This window comes from Nerophis lumbriciformis, linkage group LG17 (assembly GCF_033978685.3).
Source record: "Nerophis lumbriciformis linkage group LG17, RoL_Nlum_v2.1, whole genome shotgun sequence".
NCBI classification, from domain to species: Eukaryota; Metazoa; Chordata; class Actinopteri; order Syngnathiformes; family Syngnathidae; genus Nerophis; species Nerophis lumbriciformis.
In genome coordinates, this window is record NC_084564.2 from 233,667 (window position 1) to 261,394 (window position 27,728).

The 27,728-nt window shown below is 35.8% G+C and overlaps 1 protein-coding gene across 4 annotated transcripts in view; it reads left to right on the forward strand.

The window, feature by feature from the left end:
- The first annotated feature begins 2,362 nt into the window (after nucleotides 1-2,362).
- LOC133614147 (capZ-interacting protein) overlaps nucleotides 2,363-27,728 on the forward strand; it is a 29,085-nt gene continuing 3,719 nt past the window's right edge. For 3 of the 4 annotated variants that reach the window (XM_061971957.2, XM_072915039.1, XM_061971958.2), the window contains exons 1-5: nucleotides 2,363-2,463; nucleotides 23,174-23,257; nucleotides 23,322-23,396; nucleotides 24,995-25,063; nucleotides 25,501-25,713. In XM_061971957.2, the coding sequence (XP_061827941.1) occupies nucleotides 2,458-2,463; nucleotides 23,174-23,257; nucleotides 23,322-23,396; nucleotides 24,995-25,063; nucleotides 25,501-25,713 (447 nt within the window). In that variant the 5' untranslated portion in view covers nucleotides 2,363-2,457. Of the gene's footprint in view, nucleotides 2,464-23,173; nucleotides 23,258-23,321; nucleotides 23,397-24,987; nucleotides 25,239-25,500; nucleotides 25,714-27,728 lie in introns of those variants that run through there. The other variant, XM_061971959.2, reaches the window with a different exon arrangement.

Here is a 27,728-nt window from a genome sequence, read left to right on the forward strand (position 1 = left end):
AGGTGTATAATTGTTTGGTTGTCAAATGTTAAGGTGGTATTATTAAATAGGTGTATAATTGTTTGGTTGTTAAATGTTAAGGTGGTATTATTAAATAGGTGTGTAATTGTTGTTCACACTGGTGAATGAATGATGAATGAATGATGGGTGGTGGTCAGAGGGGTCGGAGGCGCAAACTGGCAGCCATGCTTCCGTCAGTCTACCCCAGGGCAGCTGTGGCTACAAATGTAGCTTACCACCACCAGGTGTGAATGAATGATGGCTTCTCACTTCTCTGTGAGCGCTTTGAGTATATAATAATAGAAAAGCGCGTGATATAAAATCTAATCCATTGTTATTATTATTATTATTATTATTAATGAATACATAAAATAAATCAAAATATATATGTGATTAATATATTCAAAAACTTGAATCGACACTTAAAGAAGTAAATAAATAAAATAAACAAACATATATATGTGATAAATATATATAAAACTTTAATTGACACTTAAAGAACAAAATAAATAAAAAAAACATACATGCTAAATGGTCCCTAGTGTGTGAATGTGAGTGTGAATGTTGTCTGTCTATCTGTGTTGGCCCTGCGATGAGGTGGCGACTTGTCCAGGGTGTACCCCGCCTTCCGCCCGATTGTAGCTGAGATAGGCTCCAGCGCCCCCCGCGACCCCAAAGGGAATAAGCGGTAGAAAATTGATTGGATGGATGGACATGCAACCCCTGCAACCCCAAAAGGGACAAGCGGTAGAAAATGGATGGATGGATGTGATTAATATATTTAAAAACTTTAATTGATACTTAAAGAACTAAATAAATAAAATAAACAAACATATAAACGTGATTAATATATTTAAAATCTTTAATTGACACTTAAAGAACTAAATAAATAAAATAAACAAACATATAAAAGTGATGAATACCTTTAAAAACTTTAATTGACACTTAAAGAACTAAATAAATAAATAAACAAACATATATACATGATTAATATATTTAAACACACACACACACACACACACACACACATATACATACATATATATATATATATATTTATATATATATATATATATATATATATATATATATATATATATATATATATATATATATATATATATATATATATATATATATATATGCTTTATTACATTGAGGCTGTGTAGTCCTTCGCACGGCCACCAGAGGGAACCCCTGCAAGGTTACACAGGCTGATCATTGCAATTGGAGTTAGGTCACCATAGCAACAACTTTATAAACAACATCTCTCTTATTCTTCTTCTAAAGTCACATTAAATCTCTTCAATGTTTTGCTTCATTCATTTAGCATAATAATCACTTACTTCCTGTTTTTCTCACAACACATGATTTCATTTCTTATCTGCAGTCGCACATGCTTCAGGCCTGACAGGTCACGTGATACGTGCTGCGTCCCCGCGGACCACGTGACCTCCTCCATCCTCCTCTTCATGTTAGAGCAAGACACCTTTTCATCTTGCAGTAATAACTTAACAATTAGTCAAATATGTCGTCTATAGCAGTGGTCACCAACCTTTTTGGAACTGCAGATCGGTCAACGCTTGAAAATTAGTCCCACGGACCAGGGTGGGGGGTTTATTTTTTTATATATATTTTTTATTTTTTATTTTTTTTGTCATAAAAAAATACAACCATGTGTGCTTACGGACTGTATCCCTTGCAGACTGTATTGATATATATTGATATATAATGTAGGAAGCACAATATTAATAACAGAAAGAAACAACCCTTTTGTGTGAATGAGTGTAAATGGGGGAGGGAGGTTTTTTTTGGGTTGGTGCACTAATTGTAAGTGTATCTTGGGTTTTTTATGTTGATTTAATAAAAAAATAAAAAATAAAGTATTATTATTATTATTTTTAATTTCTTGTGCGGCCCGGTACCAATCGACCCACGGACCGGTACCGGGCCGCAGCCCGGTAGTTGGGAACCACTAGTCTATAGTGCAATATTTACTACATTTATGCTAATATTTTCATCTTGCTGTTAAATAAAGCCGCAAATTCTAAGTGTTTTATCCGTACAGTGCAATAATAATCGTGTTGTTCGTTCCCTCTCGCCATTTAAAATGGAAAAACAGGACAAAAAACATGGATCTCCCAGAAATAAAGTCGAAATCCGTAGGACGGAAGTGCGGACGCGGTTTGCTCTTATTTTGAAAGTCCAAACAGGAAAAGGTGTTGTTTCGATTCGGGGGCGCTTGATGCCGCTCACGAGAGAGAGAGAGAGAGAGAGAGAGAGAGAGAGAGAGAGAGAGAGAGAGAGAGAGAGAGAGAGAGAGAGAGAGAGAGAGAGAGAGAGAGAGAGAGCAGACTTTGGAACATCAACACAAAATACTTCACTTGTGTTGGAAACAAACATCAACACGCTGACACAAACCAACATAAAAGACTCAAAAGTGGATCTTTTTCCTTTATGGAGGTAACAACTTTTCACTTTTTCACCAACTTTATTCTTTTAGTCATGTTATTTCTCTCATTTTGTTGACTCGTGTCCATTAAATGCATAACTTTGGAGTGTTAGCACGTTAGCATGTCTTGCTAGCTAATCAAACTTTATATAATGTGGTGTTAGCACGTTAGCATCTCTTGCTAGCTAATCAAACTTTATATAATGTGGTGTTAGCACGTTAGCATGTGTTGCTAGCTAATCAATTTTTATATAATGTGGTGTTAGCACGTTAGCATCTCTTGCTAGCTAATCAAACTTTATATAATGTGGTGTTAGCACGTTAGCATGTCTTTCTAGCTAATCAAACTTTATATAATGTGGTGTTAGCATGTCTTGCTAGCTAATCAAACTTTATACAATGTGGTGTTAGCACGTTAGCATGTCTTGCTAGCTAATCAATTTTTATATAATGTGGTGTTAGCACATTAGCATGTCTTGCTAGCTAATCAATTTTTATATAATGTGTTAATTGTTATCGGTTTGATGGTTTTTGGAGCTTAATGCGCAGTAGAAATATTGTTTTATTGTTAGTTTTACGTCAAATTAATGTTCAACTTTATTTTTGACATTAAAGAAAGTGCAAAAAAGTTGTTGTGTAAATGCAAATATGTCAAAAAAAACATCCAGAATAGGATTTATTTTCTTATACATTTAGATAACCAAATCTAAGTTATTTATTGTGTTTTTATTTTTTTATGGAGTAAATGAAGTGGGAAAAGACAAATGTGTTAATAAAAACATTTTTAAGTAGATGTTTAGCTGAAGCTAACCCGTTTGTCACATCACATATTTGTTTTGGGTGCAAACCCACCAAACATTATATCTCGCCCTCTTCCGGCTTTTAGCGCGTTATGACGTAATTACATCGTACATAACAACAGCGCGTTAGCTTGCTGTGTTCTTTGCTAATTAAATAGCGATTGGCTAAAGTTTAGCTGCCAATGTTAGCTATTTTTTAAATACTTGTAGCGTTGCTAAATGGATTTTAAAAACTGAGAAGATGAAACAAAAATATTAAAAAGATGAATTGAAGTTACGTTTTGATTACGATGTGTTAGCTTTTCTCATTTTTGTCAGGTCACGTTGTTTGTTGATTTTTATGACAAAAACTTGCTTTTGAGTGTCGAAATTGTAGCTTGCTTGCTAAAGGTTATGGATCTTGCTACACCGCTCATCTCCTTAGGAGGCAGCAGGGACAGTCTGCTAAGATGCTAAAGTGTGCAAGGATGCTTAAGTGTGCTAAGATGCTAAAGTGTGCAAGGATGCTTAAGTGTGCAAGGATGTTTAAGTGTGCTAAGATGCTAAAGTGTGCAAGGATGCTCAAGTGGGCTAAGATGCTAAAGTTTGCTAGGATGCTTAAGTGTGCTAAGATGCTTAAGTGTGCTAAGATGCTAAAGTGTCCTAGGATGCTCAAGTGGGCTAAGATGCTAAAGTGTGCTAGGATGCCAAAGTGTGCTAAGATGCTAGAGAGTGCTAAGATGCTAAAGTGTGCTAAGATGCTAAAGTTTGCTAAGATGTTTAGGTGTGCTAAGATGCTTAAGTATGCTAAAGTGTGCTAAGATCTTCACATATGCTAAGATGCTATAGAGTGCTAAGATGCTAAAGTTTGCTAAGATGTTAAAGTGTGCTTAGATGTTAACGTGTGCTAAGATGCTAACGTGTGCTAAGATGCTAGAGAGTGCTAAAATGCTAAAGTGTGCTAAGATGTTTAAGTGTGCTAAGATGCTAAAGTTTGCTAAAATACTAAAGTGTGCTAAGATTTTTAAGTGTGCTAAAATGCTAAAGTTTGCTAAAATACTAAAGTGTGCTAAGATTTTTACATGTGCTAAGATGCTATAGAGTGCTAAGATGCTAAAATGTGCTAAGATGTTAACGTGTGCTAAGAAGCTACTGTAGAGAGTGCTAAATGGTAAATGGGTTATACTTGTATAGCGCTTTTCTACCTTGAAGGCACTCAAAGCGCTTTGACATTATTTCCACATTCACACATTCACACACACATTCACACACACATTCACACACACACATTCACACACTGATGGCGGGAGCTGCCATGCAAGGCGCTAACCAGCACCCATCAGGAGCAAGGGTGAAGTGTCTTGCTCAAGGACACAACGGACATGATGAGGTTGGTAGAAGGTGGGGATCGAACCAGGAACCCTCAGGTTGCTGGCACAGCCACTCTTCCGACTGCGCTAGTGTGTGTTAAAATGTTAGTACTAGCAAGCTAAAGTGTGCTCGGATGCTAAAGTGCTCTAAGATGCTAAGGTGTGCTAAGATGCTAATGCTTGCTAAGATGCCAACAAGTGCTAAGATGCTACTGTAAAGTATGCTAAGATGCTAATGTGTGCTATGATACCAATGAGTGCTAATATGCTACTATGAAGTGTGCTAAGATGCTAAGGTATGCTAAGATGCCAACAAGTGCTAAGATGCTAGTGTAAAGAGTGCTAAGATGCTAAAGCAATGTGTAAGTGTTTACTTAATGGAAGTTTGTCGAGTGTGGTGTTTATTTCCTTTGTGGGCGTCGCCTTGCTGCAAAACAAGTAGGCTTTTCTAGCTGAGTGTTGTCATGTGATGCTAGCTGAGTGTTGTCATCATGCACTTTAGCATGTGATGCTAGCTGAGTGTTGTCATCATGCACTTTAGCATGTGATGCTAGCTGAGTGTTGTCATCATGTTGTCACGTGATGCTAGCGGCGGGATTGTAACCTTCTCTCCACTGAAAAGGGAAAGAGTTAGTAACCAGTGAAAAGGGAAAGAGTTAGTAACTAGTGAAAAGTGAAAGAGTTAGTAACCAGTGTAAAGGGAAAGAGTTAGTAACTAGTGAAAAGGGAATGAGTTAGTAACCAGTGAAAAGGGAAAGAGTTAGTAACTAGTGAAAAGGGAATGAGTTAGTAACCAGTGAAAAGGGAAAGAGTAACTAGTGAAAAGGGAAAGAGTTATGAAAAGGGAAAGAGTTAGTAACCAGTGAAAAGGGAAATAGTTAGTATCTAGTGTAAAGGGAAAGAGTTAGTAACCAGTGAAAAGGGAAAGAGTTAGTAACTAGTGAAAAGGGAAAGAGTTAGTAACCAGTGAAAAGGGAAATAGTTAGTAACCAGTGAAAAGGGAAAGAATTAGTAACCAGTGAAAAGGGAAAGAGTTAGTAACTAGTGAAAAGTGAAAGAGTTAGTAACCAGTGTAAAGGGAAAGAGTTAGTAACTAGTGAAAAGGGAATGAGTTAGTAACCAGTGAAAAGGGAAAGAGTTAGTAACCAGTGAAAAGGGAAAGAGTAACTAGTGAAAAGGGAAAGAGTTATGAAAAGGGAAAGAGTTAGTAACCAGTGAAAAGGGAAAGAGTTAGTAACCAGTGTAAAGGGAAAGAGTTAGTAACCAGTGAAAAGGGAAAGAGTTAGTAACTAGTGAAAAGTGAAAGAGTTAGTAACCAGTGTAAAGGGAAAGAGTTAGTAACTAGTGAAAAGGGAAATAGTTAGTAACCAGTGAAAAGGGAAAGAGTAACTAGTGAAAAGGGAAAGAGTTATGAAAAGGGAAAGAGTTAGTAACTAGTGAAAAGGGAAAGAGTTAGTAACTGGTGTAAAGGGAAAGAGTTAGTAACCACTGAAAAGGGAAAGAGTTAGTAAGTAGTGTAAAGGGAAAGAGTTAGTAACCAGTGAAAAGGGAAAGAGTTAGTAACCAGTGAAAAGGGAAAGAATTAGTAACCAGTGAAAAGGGAAAGAGTTAGTAACTAGTGTAAAGGGAAAGAGTTAGTAACCAGTGAAAAGGGAAAGAGTTAGTAACTAGTGAAAAGTGAAAGAGTTAGTAACCAGTGAAAAGGGATAGAGTTAGTAACTAGTGAAAAGGGAATTAGTTAGTAACCAGTGAAAAGGGAAAGAGTTAGTAACCAGTGAAAAGGGAAATAGTTAGTAACTAGTGAAAAGGGAAAGAGTTAGTAACTAGTGTAAAGGGAAAGAGTTAGTAACCAGTGAAAAGGTAAAGAGTTAGTAACCAGTGAAAAGGGAAAGAGTTAGTAACTAGTGAAAAGGGAATGAGTTAGTAACCAGTGAAAAGGGAAAGAGTTAGTAACCAGTGAAAAGGGAAAGAGTAACTAGTGAAAAGGGAAAGAGTTATGAAAAGGGAAAGAGTTAGTAACCAGTGAAAAGGGAAAGAGTTAGTAACCAGTGTAAAGGGAAAGAGTTAGTAACCAGTGAAAAGGGAAAGAGTTAGTAACTAGTGAAAAGTGAAAGAGTTAGTAACCAGTGTAAAGGGAAAGAGTTAGTAACTAGTGAAAAGGGAAATAGTTAGTAACCAGTGAAAAGGGAAAGAGTAACTAGTGAAAAGGGAAAGAGTTATGAAAAGGGAAAGAGTTAGTAACTAGTGAAAAGGGAAAGAGTTAGTAACTGGTGTAAAGGGAAAGAGTTAGTAACCACTGAAAAGGGAAAGAGTTAGTAAGTAGTGTAAAGGGAAAGAGTTAGTAACCAGTGAAAAGGGAAAGAGTTAGTAACCAGTGAAAAGGGAAAGAATTAGTAACCAGTGAAAAGGGAAAGAGTTAGTAACTAGTGTAAAGGGAAAGAGTTAGTAACCAGTGAAAAGGGAAAGAGTTAGTAACTAGTGAAAAGTGAAAGAGTTAGTAACCAGTGAAAAGGGATAGAGTTAGTAACTAGTGAAAAGGGAAAGAGTTAGTAACTAGTGAAAAGGGAAAGAGTTAGTAACTAGTGAAAAGGGAATTAGTTAGTAACCAGTGAAAAGGGAAAGAGTTAGTAACCAGTGAAAAGGGAAATAGTTAGTAACTAGTGTAAAGGGAAAGAGTTAGTAACCAGTGAAAAGGGAAATAGTTAGTAACCAGTGAAAAGGTAAAGAGTTAGTAACCAGTGAAAAGGGAAAGAGTTAGTAAGTAGTGAAAAGGGAAAGAGTTAGTAAGTAGTGAAAAGGGAAATAGTTAGTAACCAGTGAAAAGGGAAAGAGTTAGTAACCAGTGAAAAGGGAAAGAGTTAGTAACTAGTGTAAAGGGAAAGAGTTAGTAACCAGTGTAAAGGGAAAGAGTTAGTAACCAGTGAAAAGGGAAAGAGTTAGTAACTAGTGAAAAGTGAAAGAGTTAGTAACCAGTGTAAAGGGAAAGAGTTAGTAACTAGTGAAAAGGGAAATAGTTAGTAACCAGTGAAAAGGGAAAGAGTAACTAGTGAAAAGGGAAAGAGTTATGAAAAGGGAAAGAGTTAGTAACTAGTGAAAAGGGAAAGAGTTAGTAACTGGTGTAAAGGGAAAGAGTTAGTAACCACTGAAAAGGGAAAGAGTTAGTAAGTAGTGTAAAGGGAAAGAGTTAGTAACCAGTGAAAAGGGAAAGAGTTAGTAACCAGTGAAAAGGGAAAGAATTAGTAACCAGTGAAAGGGGAAAGAGTTAGTAACTAGTGTAAAGGGAAAGAGTTAGTAACCAGTGAAAAGGGAAAGAGTTAGTAACTAGTGAAAAGTGAAAGAGTTAGTAACCAGTGAAAAGGGATAGAGTTAGTAACTAGTGAAAAGGGAAAGAGTTAGTAACTAGTGAAAAGGGAAAGAGTTAGTAACTAGTGAAAAGGGAATTAGTTAGTAACCAGTGAAAAGGGAAAGAGTTAGTAACCAGTGAAAAGGGAAATAGTTAGTAACTAGTGTAAAGGGAAAGAGTTAGTAACCAGTGAAAAGGGAAAGAGTTAGTAACCAGTGAAAAGGGAAAGAGTTAGTAACTAGTGAAAAGTGAAAGAGTTAGTAACCAGTGTAAAGGGAAAGAGTTAGTAACTAGTGAAAAGGGAATGAGTTAGTAACCAGTGAAAAGGGAAAGAGTTAGTAACCAGTGAAAAGGGAAAGAGTAACTAGTGAAAAGGGAAAGAGTTATGAAAAGGGAAAGAGTTAGTAACCAGTGTAAAGGGAAAGAGTTAGTAACCAGTGTAAAGGGAAAGAGTTAGTAACCAGTGAAAAGGGAAAGAGTTAGTAACTAGTGAAAAGTGAAAGAGTTAGTAACCAGTGTAAAGGGAAAGAGTTAGTAACTAGTGAAAAGGGAAATAGTTAGTAACCAGTGAAAAGGGAAAGAGTAACTAGTGAAAAGGGAAAGAGTTATGAAAAGGGAAAGAGTTAGTAACTAGTGAAAAGGGAAAGAGTTAGTAACTGGTGTAAAGGGAAAGAGTTAGTAACCACTGAAAAGGGAAAGAGTTAGTAAGTAGTGTAAAGGGAAAGAGTTAGTAACCAGTGAAAAGGGAAAGAGTTAGTAACCAGTGAAAAGGGAAAGAATTAGTAACCAGTGAAAAGGGAAAGAGTTAGTAACTAGTGTAAAGGGAAAGAGTTAGTAACCAGTGAAAAGGGAAAGAGTTAGTAACTAGTGAAAAGTGAAAGAGTTAGTAACCAGTGAAAAGGGATAGAGTTAGTAACTAGTGAAAAGGGAAAGAGTTAGTAACTAGTGAAAAGGGAAAGAGTTAGTAACTAGTGAAAAGGGAATTAGTTAGTAACCAGTGAAAGGGAAAGAGTTAGTAACCAGTGAAAAGGGAAATAGTTAGTAACTAGTGTAAAGGGAAAGAGTTAGTAACCAGTGAAAAGGGAAAGAGTTAGTAACCAGTGAAAAGGTAAAGAGTTAGTAACCAGTGAAAAGGGAAAGAGTTAGTAACTAGTGAAAAGGGAAAGAGTTAGTAAGTAGTGAAAAGGGAAATAGTTAGTAACCAGTGAAAAGGGAAAGAGTTAGTAACCAGTGAAAAGGGAAAGAGTTAGTAACCAGTGAAAAGGGAAAGAGTTAGTAACCAGTGAAAAGGGAAATAGTTAGTAACCAGTGAAAAGGGAAAGAATTAGTAACCAGTGAAAAGGGAAAGAGTTAGTAACTAGTGAAAAGTGAAAGAGTTAGTAACCAGTGAAAAGGGAAAGAGTTAGTAACCAGTGAAAAGGGATAGAGTTAGTAACTAGTGAAAAGGGAAAGAGTTAGTAACTAGTGAAAAGGGAAAGAGTTAGTAACTAGTGAAAAGGGAATTAGTTAGTAACCAGTGAAAGGGAAAGAGTTAGTAACCAGTGAAAAGGGAAATAGTTAGTAACTAGTGTAAAGGGAAAGAGTTAGTAACCAGTGAAAAGGGAAAGAGTTAGTAACCAGTGAAAAGGTAAAGAGTTAGTAACCAGTGAAAAGGGAAAGAGTTAGTAACTAGTGAAAAGGGAAAGAGTTAGTAAGTAGTGAAAAGGGAAATAGTTAGTAACCAGTGAAAAGGGAAAGAGTTAGTAACCAGTGAAAAGGGAAAGAGTTAGTAACCAGTGAAAAGGGAAAGAGTTAGTAACCAGTGAAAAGGGAAAGAATTAGTAACCAGTGAAAAGGGAAAGAGTTAGTAACTAGTGAAAAGTGAAAGAGTTAGTAACCAGTGAAAAGGGATAGAGTTAGTAACTAGTGAAAAGGGAAAGAGTTAGTAACTAGTGAAAAGGGAAAGAGTTAGTAACTAGTGAAAAGGGAATTAGTTAGTAACCAGTGAAAGGGAAAGAGTTAGTAACCAGTGAAAAGGGAAATAGTTAGTAACTAGTGTAAAGGGAAAGAGTTAGTAACCAGTGAAAAGGGAAAGAGTTAGTAACCAGTGAAAAGGTAAAGAGTTAGTAACCAGTGAAAAGGGAAAGAGTTAGTAACTAGTGAAAAGGGAAAGAGTTAGTAACCAGTGAAAAGGGAAAGAGTTAGTAACCAGTGAAAAGGGAAAGAGTTAGTAACTAGTGAAAAGGGAAAGAGTTAGTAAGTAGTGAAAAGGGAAATAGTTAGTAACCAGTGAAAAGGGAAAGAGTTAGTAACCAGTGAAAAGGGAAAGAGTTAGTAACCAGTGAAAAGGTAAAGAGTTATTAACCAGTGAAAAGGTAAAGAGATGTGATGTTATTGGCGTGTAGACACGTTGTTGTCCCACACACATCACTACAACCCTCCTCAGTCATGTGGCGTTGTCATAGCGACCATATGGCCGACACATTGATGACTAACCCTCCTAACGAGGCCATGCGATTGGTGACACATGTCAAGATGACTGCCTCGGACCACTTGTTAGACTCAGACTCAGACTCAGACTCAGACTCAGACTCAGACTCAGACTCAGACTCAGACTCAGACTCAGACTCAGACTTAGACTCAGACTTAGACTTAGACTTAGACTTAGACTCAGACTCAGACTCAGACTCAGACTCAGACTTAGACTCAGACTTAGACTTAGACTTAGACTTAGACTCAGACTCAGACTCAGACTCAGACTTAGACTCAGACTTAGACTTAGACTCAGACTTAGACTTAGACTTAGACTTAGACTCAGACTCAGACTCAGACTCAGACTCAGACTCAGACTCAGACTCAGACTTAGACTTAGACTTAGACTTAGACTTGAATGATCCACAAGGGAAATAGTTGAACACAGTAGCTCAGTTACAATGATGGAAAGTGTAAGGATGGAAAGGACAATGCAGGTATAAATAGACTAAAATCTAACATATATACATAATATGTGTAGAGAATATGATATGATGTCTATAACAATTACAGTATATGTGACAGCATATACATATATGATGTCTATATATATATATATATATACAATATTACAGTATATGTGACAGCATATACATATATGATGTCTATATATATATATAACAATTACAGTATATGTGACAGCATATACATATATGATGTCTATATATATATATATACAATATTACAGTATATGTGACAGCAGCAGCATAAAATAGAGAGTAGATTCAGCAGAAAATAGAAAATAGACATTAAAAACAAAGAGAAGTAGCTAACATGTAATATCATCTATTGCTGTATGGCCAGTGTTTTATACAGCTGGATGTTAAATGTACACACTAATTATTAATTTATTTATTTTATGTCTTGTCATTGTATGACCTTAGTCTCAAAACATTTTTTAAAAATGTGTTATAAAATGATGCCTTTTTTGTAATACTATGACTTTACTCTCATAATAATTTGCCTTTTTTCTTGTAATATTATGATACTTTTTTACATTTTCCTTGTAATACTATGATATTTTACATTTTTCTTATAATAATATTTATGTTTAAAAAATGATTGTGATATTATGATAGTTTACATTTTTCTTGTAATATTATGATATTTAAAATGTTTTTTGTAATGTTATATTTGACATTTGTTCTTGTAGTATTATGATGTTTTACATTTTTTCTTGTAATATTATGATATTTAAAAACATTTTTGTAATAATATGATATTTTACATTTTTCCTTGTAATATTATGATGTATTTTTTAAAAGGATTGTAATATTATGTTATTTTAATTTTTTCTGGTAATATTAAGATATTTAAAAAAATGTTTGTATTACTATGATATTTGAATTTTTTTCTGTAATATTATGATATTTTACATGTTTTCTTGTAATATGATATTTGACATTTTCTTCTAGTAATATTATGATATTAAAATGTTTTTCTGGTAATATTATGATATTAAAATGTTTTTCTTGTAATATTATGATATTTTACTTTTTTCTTGTAATATTATAATATTTTAAATTTTTTCTTGTTATAATATGATATTTACATTTTTTTCAAATCAAATCAAATCAACTTTATTTATAAAGCACATTTAAAATTTACCACAGGGGTAGCCAAAGTGCTGTACAATGGGCAGGTTAAAAGATAACACAAGAGAAACGAGCAAACACAACACAACACAACACAAACAGAGCACGATAAAATAAATAAATAAATAAATAAATAGAACATAAAAACAGGTTGACAGCAGGTGTATTATGGGGCGCCATTGCAGGATGGCTATCACTCAGTGTTAAAAGCCATGGAATAAAAGTATGTTTTTAAGAGAGATTTAAAAACAGTAAGAGAGGATGCCTGTCTAACACTCAGAGGTAGGTCGTTCCAGAGCTTGGGAGCAGCAGTGGCGAAAGCTCTGTCACCTCTAAGCTTCAACCTTGTGTCAGGGACCGTAGCAGCTGATTGGGTGGGGATATATGATATTTTAATCTTTTTCTTGTAAAATTTTACATTTTTTCCTTGTGATAGGACTTAAGTCTCAAAATATTTTACCTTTTTTTTATTTATTTTTTATAAAATGATGACTTTTATGTAACATTATGACTTTATTGTCATAATATTTGACCATTTAGTGAAATTTTTTTTTTTTCCAAAGCCTTGTAAAATTATAATCTTAGTTTCTTCTTTTCTGGCTTTTGTTCTTGTTAACTTGGAACTTTTTAAAATTATAATTACAGTACATGAATCAAGCTTAATCATATTATGCTTCTTTCTACCATACATTTAGTGAAATTATGACTTTTTTCTTGTAAAATCAGGAGTTTTTCCTTATGATAAAATGATGACTTACCGGTAAGTCTCATAATAGTTTGTCTTTTTTCTTGTTAAATTTTGCCTTTTTTCTTGTAAAGTGATGACTTTTTTCTTGTATTATGAAGACATTGGTCTCATAATATTTGAACTTTTTTAACATGAAATGATGCCTATTTTGTAATATTAGGACTTATAATATCTTGGCTCTATTTTAAGAATTTTATTTTCAAAATTCTTACAAAATTATGTTTTTTAGTTTTGTTCAGCCTTTTTTCTTGTGACCTTTTAACTTTGACTTTAGTTTCACATTCATAGGTTTTTTCTACCGTACATCTCGTGAAATTCTATTTTTATTGTAAAACTAAGAGATTTTCCTTGTGATATTATGACTTTAGTCTCATAATATTTATTCTTGTAAAAGTTATTAATTTCATAATTTTGGCTTTTTTTTGGTTAACTTTTGACTTTTTTTCTTGTAGTTGATGACTTTAGCCTCATAATAATTTGTTTATTTCTACCATACATATTGTAAAAATATGACTTTTTTCTGGTAAAATTATGACTTTTTTCTTGTGATGACTTAAGTCTTATTATATTTAGCCTTTTTTTCTGGTAAAATTGAAAGATTTATTTTTTCAAAAGTCTTGTCACATTTTTTCAGTTTCATAAAATTTGGATTTTTTTGGTAAACTTTTGACTTTTTTCTTGCAATATTATGACTTAAGCCTCATATTATTTGATCTTTTTTCTCAGAAAATGATGCCTTTTTTCCTTACAAGATGATGACTTAGTCTGATAATATTTGACCCTTTTTCTCGTAAAATGATGTCTTTCTTTTCCTGTAATATTAAATCTTTTCTCATTAAATTTGATCAAAAAAGATAATTATTTTAAGTTTTTTCATTTCTCACACTTAAAGTTTCAATATATTTGATTTTATTCTTGCAAAAAGGCTGATTTACAAGTGAGAGTGCCCCCTGCTGGCCTGGCATGTACATTGCAGACATGTGGAAGAAGGAGAGTGATCAGAAGTCCCAGATGGAGTGCGTGTGCTGACGACATCTTTAGAGGAGCGCCAGCAGGCTTCAGGAAGTGGAAACTTAATTATCTCCATTTTATCTGTAGAAGCCACGCCCACTACCCAGCCAACACGTCCTTATAAGGAGTGGCAACACAATCAGTATTTTTAGTGTGCCAAGGCTTTGTAATGCGAGTTACTTCTTCTGTTTATTTCTTCACGTGAAAGTTGGCAGCTACAATGCATAACTGGCAGGAGAACCACGATAACAACAGGCTTTGCTACACATCTTAAAATGCAATTCTAACAACTATCGGTCAGTCAGTGACAGACATGGGAGCTGTAAGTTGTGTCATTTAGTTTTTATTCTACGAATATATTAAGCTAGCATGATGTTCAAACGTCATGTTAGCGTATAGCTCACATAGCTATGCTAGTGTTGCTAACATAGCATGATGTTGAAATGCAATGTTAGCATGTAGATCACATAGCTAATCTAGCATGATATTAAAATGCAACGTTAGCATATAGCTTAAATAGCTATGCTAGTGTTGCTAACCTAGCGTGATGTTAAAAATTTCATGTTAGCATGTAGCTCATATAGCTATGTTAGTGTTGCTAACCTACCATGATGTTAAAACGTCATGTTAGCTTATGGCTCACATAGCTATGCTAGTGTTGCTAACCTAGCATGATGTTAAAATGTCACGTTAGCATGTAGCTCACAAAGCTGTGCGAGTGTTGCTAACCTAGATTTATGTTAAAATGTAATGTTAGCATGTAGATCACACAACTATGCTAGTGTTAGTAAACTAGAATAATGTTATAATGTAATGTTAGCATGTAGCTGACATAGCTATGCTAGTGTTGCTAATGTTTGTGTCCTACTGTCTCACTCATTATTGTTACGTAATAGTATGTGATGTTAGACATCTGTTGCTTTGGTGCAGAACAAAAAGAGTGTTAAAATAGAAGTTAGCATGTTGATCACATAGCTAAGTTTGTTTTGTTTAAGTAGCATTATCTTAAAACATAATGTTAGCATCTCGCTCACACAGCTATACTATTGTTGCTAACCTAGCATGATGTTAAAACGCTTTTAATTGTTTAAAAGCGTTTGCCATGAAGCCGCCATGGCACCCGTGGTTGCCGTAGTCGAAGGAACAATCCACCAGGCTCTGAGGACTCAACGACTTAATAATGTTAGCATGTTGCTCATGAGCTATGCTAGTGTTGCTAACTGAGCATTATGTTAAAATGTAATATTAGCATTTAGCTCATATGGCTATGATAGTCTTGCTAACTTAGCATTAGGTTAAAATGTAATGTTAGCATGTAGCTCACATGGCTGTTCTAATGATGCTAATCCAGCATGATGTTAATAAATCATGTTAGCATTTAGCTCACATAGCTATACTAATGTTGCTAACCTAGCATGATGTTAAAATATAATGTTAGCATTTTTTAGCTATGCAAGTGTTGCTAACATAGCAATATGATAACATGTAATATTAGCATTTAGCTAATATGGCTATGCTAGTGTTGCTAACTTAACATTATGATAAAAGGTAATATTAGCATGTAGCTCATATAGTGTTACTAACTTTGCATTATGTTAAAATGTACGTTAGCATGTAGCGCACATAGCTGTGCTAGTGTTTCTAACCTAGAATGATGTTAAAATGTAATGTTAGCATGTAGCTCACATAATTATGCTAGTGTTGTTAGTTTGACCTTCAAAGTTTGATCAGGAAGAAGCTGTTACACAACCTGGAGGTTCTGCTTCAGAGGCTGCGGAACCTCTTTCTAGAGTCCAGCACTGAAAACAGTCCTTGGTGGGGGTGGGAGGAGTCTCTGCAGATGTTCTGAGCCCTGGTCAGGCAGCAGCTTTTTACCATCTCCACCGTCCTCACCACTCCCTGAAGAGAGTCTGAGGCACTGCAGGCTCCATATAGATGTAGTATATTCCACATGTGATCCATGGATAAATGGATGTAGTATATGCCACATGTGATCCATGTATAAATGGATGTAGTATATTCCACATGTGATCTATGTATAAATGGATGTAGTATATTCCACATGTGATCCATGTATAAATGGATGTAGTATATTCCACATGTGATCCATGGATAAATGGATGTAGTATATTCCACATGTGATCCATGTACAAATGGATGTAGTATATTTCACATGTGATCCATGTATAAATGGATGTAGTATATTCCACATGTGATCCATGTACAAATGGATGTAGTATATTCCACATGTGATCCATGTACAAATGGATGTAGTATATTCCACATGTGATCCATGTATAAATGGATGTAGTATATTCCACATGTGATCCATGTATAAATGGATGTAGTATATTCCACATGTGATCCATGTATAAATGGATGTAGTATATTCCACATGTGATCCATGTATAAATGGATGTAGTATATTCCACATGTGATGCATGTATAAATGGATGTAGTATATTCCACATGTGATCCATGTCTAAATGGATGTAGTATATTCCACATGTGATCCATGTATAAATGGATGTAGTATATTCCACATGTGATCCATGTATAAATGGATGTAGTATAGTCCACATGTGATCCATGTATAAATGGATGTAGTATATTCCACATGTGATCCATGTATAAATGGATGTAGTATATTCCACATGTGATCCATGTACAAATGGATGTAGTATATTCCACATGTGATCCATGTATAAATGGATGTAGTATATTCCACATGTGATCCATGTATAAATGGATGTAGTATATTCCACATGTGATCCACGTATAAATGGATGTAGTATATTCCACATGTGATCCATGTATAAATGGATGTAGTATATTCCACATGTGATCCATGTCTAAATGGATGTAGTATATTCCACATGTGATCAATGTACAAATGGATGTAGTATATTCCACATGTGATCCATGTATAAATGGATGTAGTATATTCCACATGTGATCCATGTATAAATGGATGTAGTATATTCCACATGTGATCCATGTCTAAATGGATGTAGTATATTCCACATGTGATGCATGTATAAATGGATGTAGTATAGTCCACATGTGATCCATGTATAAATGGATGTAGTATATTCCACATGTGATGCATGTATAAATGGATGTAGTATATTCCACATGTGATCCATGTATAAATGGATGTAGTATATTCCACATGTGATCCATGTACAAATGGATGTAGTATATTCCACATGTGATGCATGTATAAATGGATGTAGTATATTCCACATGTGATCCATGTACAAATGGATGTAGTATATTCCACATGTGATCCATGTCTAAATGGATGTAGTATATTCCACATGTGATCCATGTATAAATGGATGTAGTATATTCCACATGTGATGCATGTATAAATGGATGTAGTATATTCCACATGTGATGCATGTATAAATGGATGTAGTATATTCCACATGTGATCCATGTCTAAATGGATGTAGTATATTCCACATGTGATGCATGTATAAATGGATGTAGTATAGTCCACATGTGATCCATGTATAAATGGATGTAGTATATTCCACATGTGATCCATGTATAAATGGATGTAGTATATTCCACATGTGATCCATGTATAAATGGATGTAGTATATTCCACATGTGATCCATGTATAAATGGATGTAGTATATTCCACATGTGATGCATGTATAAATGGATGTAGTATAGTCCACATGTGATCCACGTATAAATGGATGTAGTATATTCCACATGTGATCCATGTATAAATGGATGTAGTATATTCCACATGTGATGCATGTATAAATGGATGTAGTATAGTCCACATGTGATCCATGTATAAATGGATGTAGTATAGTCCACATGTGATCCATGTATACATGGATGTAGTATATTTCACATATGGTCCATGTATAAATGGATGTAGTATATTCCACATGTGATCCATGTATAAATGGATGTAGTATATTCCACATGTGATCCATGTACAAATGGATGTAGTATATTCCACATGTGATCCATGTACAAATGGATGTAGTATATTCCACATGTGATCCATGTCTAAATGGATGTAGTATATTCCACATGTGATCCATGTATAAATGGATGTAGTATATTCCACATGTGATCCATGTATAAATGGATGTAGTATATTCCACATGTGATCCATGTATAAATGGATGTAGTATATTCCACATGTGATCCATGTATAAATGGATGTAGTATATTCCACATGTGATCCATGTATAAATGGATGTAGTATATTCCACATGTGATCCATGTATAAATGGATGTAGTATATTCCACATGTGATCCATGTATAAATGGATGTAGTATATTCCACATGTGATCCATGTATAAATGGATGTAGTATATTCCACATGTGATCCATGTGTAAATGGATGTAGTATATTCCACATGTGATCCATGTATAAATGGATGTAGTATATTCCACATGTGATCCATGTATAAATGGATGTAGTATATTCCACATGTGATCCATGTATAAATGGATGTAGTATATTCCACATGTGATCCATGTATAAATGGATGTAGTATATTCCACATGTGATCCGTGTACAAATGGATGTAGTATATTCCACATGTGATGCATGTCCAAAAAGACAAGCAGGCTTGGGGGGTTTTGTTCCCAGGCCTGCAGCCCCAGAAATAGTCCTTTCCCTCGCTCCGTCCCACACGTTCCCAGCGTGTCTTGTTCCAGTCCCACATACATTCTGCTCACTACTCAATATGGATTTAGTTTCCAGACCATGACAGCACAGAAAGAAGATGTCAAGTGTTCTAGTTCTATAAACCACAGACTTTTGCAGTGAATATTCATGTTTATTGCATGCTAACATTAGCATCACGGCCTTAATGTTTATGTTAAAGGTGCACTCTAATTTATTCAAACATGACGTCTTGAAGGAACAACCTTCTTCCTCATGGAGATGATACCACCTCTGACTAGTGTTGTAACGATACCAATATTTTGTATCAGTACTAAAATTATTTCGGTACATTTCTAAATAAAGGGGAAAAAATGTCATTATTGGCTTTATTTGAACAAAAAATGTTAGTGTACATGAAACATATGTTTATTATTGCAGTTAAGTCCTTAAATAAAATAGTGACAACTTGTCTTTTAGTAGTAAGTAAACTAACAAAGACTCCTAATTAGTCGTATGCAGTAACATATTGTATCATTTATACACCTATTATTTTGTACACATTATGAGGGACAAACTGTAAAAAAGGATTATTCATCTACTTGTTCATTTACTGTTAATATCTGCTTATTTTCTCTTTTAACATGTTCTATCTACACTTCTGTTAAAATGTAATAATCACTTATTCTTCTCTTCTTTGATACTTGACATTAGTTTTGGATGATACCACACATTTAGGTATGGATGTGATACCAAGTAGTTACAGGATCATACATTGGTCATATTCAAAGTCCTCATGTGTCCAGGGACATATCACCTGACTTTATAAACATAATTACATTTTAAAAAAACCAAAGAAGATGTTGTGATGCCAAAAAATATCGACGTAATCATAGTAGTATCGACTCGATATGTGCTTGTACTTGGTATCATTACAGTGGATGTCAGGTGTAGATCCACCAATGGCGTTTGTTTACATTTTGATGCCGGTGAGCTACGGTGCGTAGTGAAGCATGTTTAGTTATTTCTCGTCCTCCAGTGATAATGATACTTGTAAGAAACTTACTTTATTTGCCGCCATGGAGACCAGGATTAGTGATTTAGAAGTAGCTAAAACACTGTGGATGGATGTTAGCTGCATGTCTTAAAGCAGCTCTTCCTGAGGGTGTTTCAGTGTTATAACTTCACCTTTATCTTGACTTTTTACACCATTCTCCCTTTTCTGTCTACATACTGTGTCTGCTTGTAAGTACTCTGTGTGTGTGCGCTGCCCAACATGCTTTATGTTGGGCAGAGACGGTATCGTACCGAAAATGATTCATTAGTATCGCGATACTATACTAATACCGCTATACCATACAACCTTACCGCTGACCCATATGTAAATAATAAAGCATGTAGCTCACATAGCTATGCTAATGTGGCTAACCTAGCATGATGTTAAAATGTCATGTTATCATGTAGCTCACATAGCGATGCTAATGTTGTTAACCTAGCATTATGTGAAAATGTTATGTTTGCATGTAGCTCACATGGTGATGCTAAGATTGCTAACCTAGCATGATGTGAAAATGTAATGTTAGCATGTAGCTCACATAGCTGTGCTAATGTGGCTAACCTAGCACAATGTTAAAATGTAATATTAGCATGTAGTTCACATAGCTATGCTAATGTTGTTAACCTAGCATGATATTACAATATAATGTTAGTATGTACCTCACATAGCTACACTAATGTTGCTAATCTAGCATGATGTTAAAATGTAATGTTAGCATGGAGCTCACGTCGCTATGCTAATGTTGCTAACCTTACATGATATTAACATATAATGTTAGACTGTAGCTCACATAGCTATGCTCATGGTGCTAACCTAGCATAATATTAAAACATAATGCTAGCATGTAGCTCAAATAGCTACGCTAGTGTTGCTAACTTAGCATGATATTAAAATGTAGTGTTAGAATGTAGCTCACATTGCTATGCTAATGCTGCTAACCTAGCATAATATTCAAATATAATGTTACCATGAATTGATTAACGTGCACCCCGACTTAAACAAGTGTAAAAACGTATTGGGGTGTTACCATTTAGTGGTCAATTGTACGGAATATGTACTTCACTGTGCAATCTACTAATAAAAGTCTCAATCAAGCTATGTTGTGTGACTAACCTAGCACATTGTTAGCATGTAGCTCACATAGCTATGCTAGTGTGGCTAAAGTACACAATAGTAAACTTTGCTCATTAGCATTAAAGCTACGCACACACAATAAAAGCATGTTTAAACTGTGTACATTATTTTAATACACCATTATAGACGATACCTAGTCTACAATATGATATCATGCGTCTGGGTTTTGCAGCACAGTGAAAGCCTTTGAGGTGGCTGGTCCGGGTGTGGTCCAGGACAGGGAAGGTGGTGAGCTCATAAGTTGGAGAGGATGGAGAGAAGGAAAATAGGAAGTGGAATTTGCGTGTCTGTGCAGACTGTGTGTTGTTGTTGTTGTTGTTGTTGCCGGGGGTTACGCTCAGAGGTAGGGGTCACCAGTGGAAGTGGTCGCTCACTGGTGGCGCCCAATAATAACAAAGAGCAGATGAAGTGTGGGAGCAAAACGAGCTGAAAGGAGAAGAACAACATCATCACGCCCGTCTGTGCGACTTATCTCCCCGCGATAAGACCCCGCCCTATGGGCCTGCGGCGTGATGATGAACAGCTGCGGCGCCCTGGGAGAAAGAGAGAGAGGGTCTCACTTCCTGTGGGCGAGAGCGGTTCCTCGCAGCCCAGATAAGATCCGCAAAAACAACACTTTGACTCAAGAGCACACTTTCATTTCAAAATAAAAGCACTGAATACTGGTTGTTTGCGCCCTAAGTCAGGGGTTCTTAGCCTTTCTGACCTTGGGCCCAATTTTTCCGCTACAGAGGGGCCCACTCAAATATTAATATATATATATACATATATACATACATATACATACATATATATATATATATATATATATATATATATATATATATATATATATATATATATATATATATATATATATATATATATATATATATATATATATATATATATATGTCTTAATAAGGTTATCCAAAAAATAGTGCTCGATACCGTAGTAGAGCGCAATATATGTATGTGTGGGAAAAAAATCACAAGACTATTTCATCTCTACAGGCCTGTTTCATGAGGGGGGTACCCTCAATCATCAGGAGATTTTAATGGGAGCATTCGCATACCATGGTTTGTATAGGGCACAGAGTGGGTGGGTACAGGCTGGCGTAGGGGCGTGGTGATTGGCTCATGTGTTACCTAGGAGGTGTTTCCGTCTGTGGCGGCATGCTGTTACAATTTCGCTGCGCTTGTTGAGGGATGACAGGTCTGGACGGTAAATAATAAACAGTTTCTCTTTCAAGCATAGGTTGCATCTTTTATTACCACTATTGTAAGGTGTGCTGGATGCAAGAATTTGCCATGTTATTGAATATTCAACATTATTGTCTTTGAGGTCCCAAATGGGTTTGCTGAGTTCTGTGGTATTTCGCAGGTTTTTGTTCCTGAAAGAAGCCTTGTGGTTGTTCCATCTGGTTTTGAATTCACCCTCAGTTAATCCTACATATGTGTCGGATGTGTTAATGTCCTTGCGTATTACCTTAGATTGGTAGACAACTGATGTTTGTAAGCACCCCCCGTTGAGAGGGCAATCAGGTTTCTTTCGACAGTTACAGTCTTTGTTGGTTTTGGAGTCGCTCTGTCTGGGGGCCGACAGGTATATATATATATATATATATATATATATATATATATATATATATATATGTATATATATATATATATATATATATATATATATATATATATATATATATATATATATATATATATATATATATATATATATATATATATATATATATATATATATATATATATATATATAGACTTAGACTTCCTTTTTATTGTCATTCAAATTTGAACTTTACAGCACAGATAACGAAATTTTGTTACAAAAGCTCATGGTAGTGCAGGATAAAAAAGCAATAAGGTGCATATATAAATAAATAAATATATATAAATAATATATAAATATGTATATAAAATAAATATATATAAATATATATAAATAAATAAATAGATTACTGTACAGATAAATATATTGCACTTTTTCACATGCGTCCACATTTATGGATGTATGTTATATTGTCTTTTTTATTCCAGCTAGTTAATCCATTTTGGGGGGAGTTGAGGGGATAATTTAATTATGATGCGTTCAAGAGTCTTACGGCTTGAGGGAAGAAGCTGTTACAGAACCTGGAGGTTCTGCTTCGGAGGCTGCGGAACCTCTTTCTAGAGTCCAGCAGTGAAAACAGTCCTTGGTGGGGGTGGGAGGAGTCTTTGCAGATGTTCTGAGCCCTGGTCAGGCAGCGGCTTTTTGCCATCTCCTGGATAGGAGGAAGAGGAGTCCTGATGATTATATATATATTATATTAGAGAGTATCCAGTAACAAACGTGTCCGCATCAGTCAACTTCATGAATTATTTTGACTACCAGTTGTCGTTATAAAAACAATGACCCCTCCACTTCAACTTGAAGACAGCAACAATACATGAATATGTTTAAAGGGGCCATGTTAGCTACATATGTATGTTTTATTCTGTAATATGAGTGCTTTGTTATAGTAGGCATTCATGTTGTGGTGTTTTCTCACCAAGGACTCTCCACCCAAGCCATCGGTGGCTGAGCTGGCCGGCATGTTCAAAGGTCACATCCTCCCCATGCCGAGCGCACATGACAAGGTAAGGTAACCCTCCGACCACACAAATGTCGTCCTGTTAAGTTGTCTTTCTTCTTCTTTGGTAGTCGCCGCGTCGAAGGAACTTGCCTCCGTGTTCTCTGAAGTTTCCGAAGCGGAAAAATGAGGCGGACGAGTCGAAGGTGAGAGTAAGAATAGTTTTAGTTATATTGTAAAAACCTACAAACAATGCTTGGAGTGATGAATGAAGAATCCATACGAGTAGAAACGTTTTGGACGGCTAGAACACCAAACAAAAATATAAAATCAAGAATAGTATATGGAAAAATAGTTTCAATAAATTAGCCGCACCAGACTGTAAGTGTCAGATATATATATGTTGTCAAATGACTTATTTACACAGAAATATTTAGTTACATAACCTTAATTGTTTACAAACGGTGCCTTGTAACACGGCAGTAAAACAGCTAATCAAACAAAACAGAAGTCACTGTCATGGACCCACTAGCTGCGCAAGCTAGTTCTCCAATCAGCTAAACAGACTCAATAACTCCACGCTGACGTTTTGCTGAAATGAATGAGGAATTTGTGAAAGTGAAACAATACAACAAGAATGTTTTGTCAGTTAAAAATACTAACACAGGCACTATTAGCAAATGCTAACAACGCTAGCTTAATTACATTAAGATAGCAGCTACAAATATGCATGAAAACACTCTTACAGACATCACACATGGGACGCTTTAGTAAGTAAGAATAGTTTTAGTTATATTGTAAAACTTACACACGTCGCTTGGAGTGATGAATGAAGAAACCTTTTTGGAGCAAAAACGCTATGGATGGCTAGAAGACTGAACACTTTTACTTCCGGAAGGACATTTGGTGAACAAACTTATACAAACTTATACAAAAATGGCACCATAGCACAACCTATAAATAACGCACATTTTCAGTGTCTTTGCTTGTTTTGTTTTTTTTTCAAACTATTTGCTTTATGGCCGTCAATAAATGAAGAGCCATAAATTAGCGGCACTGCTTTAAAAGCCACATGGTTCAAAGCGTGGTAAAAAAGTAGCGGCTTATATGTAAATCCTACTAATTAGCATTAGCGATTTTCCATGGCGATTTCAACACCTCCAATTGTGTTGGTGAAAAGTAGAACCAAGATGCACGTCACAGTCAAACAGCTGCTGTGTAATAAGTTACTTACACTTTGTAGGGCTCAACAAAGGACAAGACTGGCACATTCGACTTCATGGCAAAGACTACTTCCTGACATGAGAAGTGTAAGAAAACAACTGATTAAAACAATTATCAGCTGAAAAAAAGTGAACATTTCCCAACACTTTAGTCATAATTTTTTGCGCCTAATTTTATGACTTTTTACTGGATTTCCTGTGTTTGTTTAACATGATCATTACTGCCAAAAGTGGGGGAAAAGTGTATGACAATGGTTTTGGGGCTGATCCGGATCATTTCCACTATGTTTTACATCTTAGCCCTGTGCACACAAAGATGGAGGCTTCACTCACATCAATTCATTTTGATGAAAATGTCAGCGATGGGATGAGACACACATGATTGACATTTTGGGGATGATCCGGATCAGCGTCTGAGTTTTAATGTTATAACGTGCAACAGTAAAACATTAAAAAGACTCAGATGTTTGATTTAACAAGTACATGTCATATATTTGTCTTCTGTAACAGTTTGAACAGTAACACTGTGTTTGAATATTCAATGAAGGGATTTGTTGGAGTAAATAAGTTGTGTTGTCCAGACAAACATGGCCCCTGGCAGTCCTGGTCAGGTCCGGATGAAGAGCCCCTCGGTCATAGAGAGACTTCAGGTGAGTGCTGCCCCCTGCTGGCCAGAGGAGGAAGTAGAAGGAGGAGTGGGATTAAGGATCTAATGGGATGACGGGGCCCGGATCTAGCCGGGCTCCAAGTTGTCAGCGTGGTCACAGAGCCATGGGACAGAAGGGCTGCCGCTTCTCCCTCTTCTTCTTCTCCTCGCCCGTGCAGGTAGGACCTAAGACCAGGAGTTGTGTTTACAGGACCCAGGACCAGGAGTTGTGTTTACAGGACCCAGGACCAGGAGTTGTGTTTACAGGACCCAGGACCAGGAGTTGTGTTTACAGGACCCAGGACCAGGAGTTGTGTTTACAGGACCCAGGACCAGGAGTTGTGTTTACAGGACCCAGGACCAGGAGTTGTGTTTACAGGACCCAGGACCAGGTGTCTTGTTTACTACAGCACTCTCACACTCACCTCCGCCATCTTGTAGGCCAACCTCGCCCTGTCCCCCACCACCCTGCTGCCTTCGCCCAAGAGCGCCGCAGATGTCAACCCGCGGCCAGAATCGCCGCCCTACGACTCCAGCCCCGCCTGGGGCCCCTTGACCCCCACCCTGCGGCCCCCGCTGGTCGCAGTCGAGGAGGACAAGCCAGTCGGCTTCAACAGCCCCCCTGAAGGCACGCCCCTGCCCAGCTTCACCAAGGTGACTTCTATCACCCTCTATATATATATATATATATATATATATATATATATATATATATATATATATATATATATATATATATATATATATATATATATATATATATATTAATACATATGTACATACATATATACATACATATATACATACCGGTACATATATGTTATATACATGTATGTATATATGTATGTATGTATGTATGTATGTATGTATTATTAATGTATATATGTAAGTATGTATATATATATATATATATATATATATATATATATATATATATATATATATATATATATATATATATATATATATATATATATATATATGTATACATATATACATACATATATGTTATATGCATGTATGTACATATGTATGTATGTATTATTAATGTATATATGTAAGTATGTATATATATACATACATATATGTGTATATACTTTTATGTATATATGTATGTAAACAGTTATATATGTATTATATATATACATACATGTATGTATGTATGTATATATATATTTATATATACATACATACATATATGTGTGTATATGTATAAATATACATGTGTACTGTATACATGTATGTAATATTTATGTATGTATGTATGTATGCATGTTTATATGTTTAAATGTATATATGTAGGTATGTATGTATGTATGTATATATGTATGAATGTATATATGTTGGTATATATATGTATGTATATATTTATACATATACAAACCCTGTTTCCATATGAGTTGGGAAATTGTGTTAGATGTAAATATAAACAGAATACAATGATTTGCAAATCCTTTTCAAGCCATATTCAGTTGAATATGCTACAAAGACAACATATTTGATGTTCAAACTCATAAACTTTATTTTTTTTCTGCAAATAATCATTAACTCAGAATTTTATGGCTGCAACACGTGCCAAAGTAGTTGGGAAAGGGCATGTTCACCACTGTGTTACATGGCCTTTCCTTTTAACAACACTCAGTAAAGGTTTGGGAACTGAGGAGACACATTTTTGAAGCTTCTCAGGTGGAATTCTTTCCCATTCTTGCTTGATGTACAGCTTAAGTTGTTCAACAGTCCGGGGGTCTCCCTTGTGCTATTTTAGGCTTCACATTTTCAATGCGAGACAGGTCTGGACTACAGGCAGGCCAGTCTAGTACCCGCACTCTTTTACTATGAAGCCACGCTGATGTAACACGTGGCTTGGCATTGTCTTGCTGAAATAAGCAGGGGCGTCCATGGTAACGTTGCTTGGATGGCAACATATGTTGCTCCAAAAGCTGTATGTACCTTTCAGCATTAATGGTGCCTTCACAGATGTGTAAGTTACCCATGTCTTGGCCACTAATACACCCCCATACCATCACACATGCTGCTTTTTACACTTTCACCCTATAACAATCCGGATGGTTCTTTTCCTCTTTGGTCCGGAGGACACGACGTCCACAGTTTCCAAAAACAATTTGAAACGTGGACTCGTCAGACCACAGAACACTTTTCCACTTTGTATCAGTCCATCTTAGATGAGCTCAGGCCCAGCGAAGCCGACGGCGTTTCTGGGTGTTGTTGATAAACGGTTTTCGCCTTGCATAGGAGAGTTTTAACTTGCACTTACAGATGTAGCGACCAACTGTAGTTACTGACAGTGGGTTTCTGAAGTGTTCCTGAGCCCATGTGGTGATATCCTTTACACACTGATGTCGCTTGTTGATGCAGTACAGCCTGAGGGATGGAAGGTCACGGGCTTAGCTGCTTACGTGCAGTGATTTCTCCACATTCTCTGAACCCTTTGATGATATTACGGAGAGTAGATGGTGAAATCCCTAAATTCCTTGCAATAGCTGCTTGAGAAAGGTTGTTCTTAAACTGTTCAACAATTTGCTCACGCATTTGTTGACAAAGTGGTGACCCTCGCCCCATCCTTGTTTGTGAATGACTGAGCATTTCATGGAATCTACTTTTATACCCAATCATGGCACCCACCTGTTCCCAATCAGCCTGCACACCTG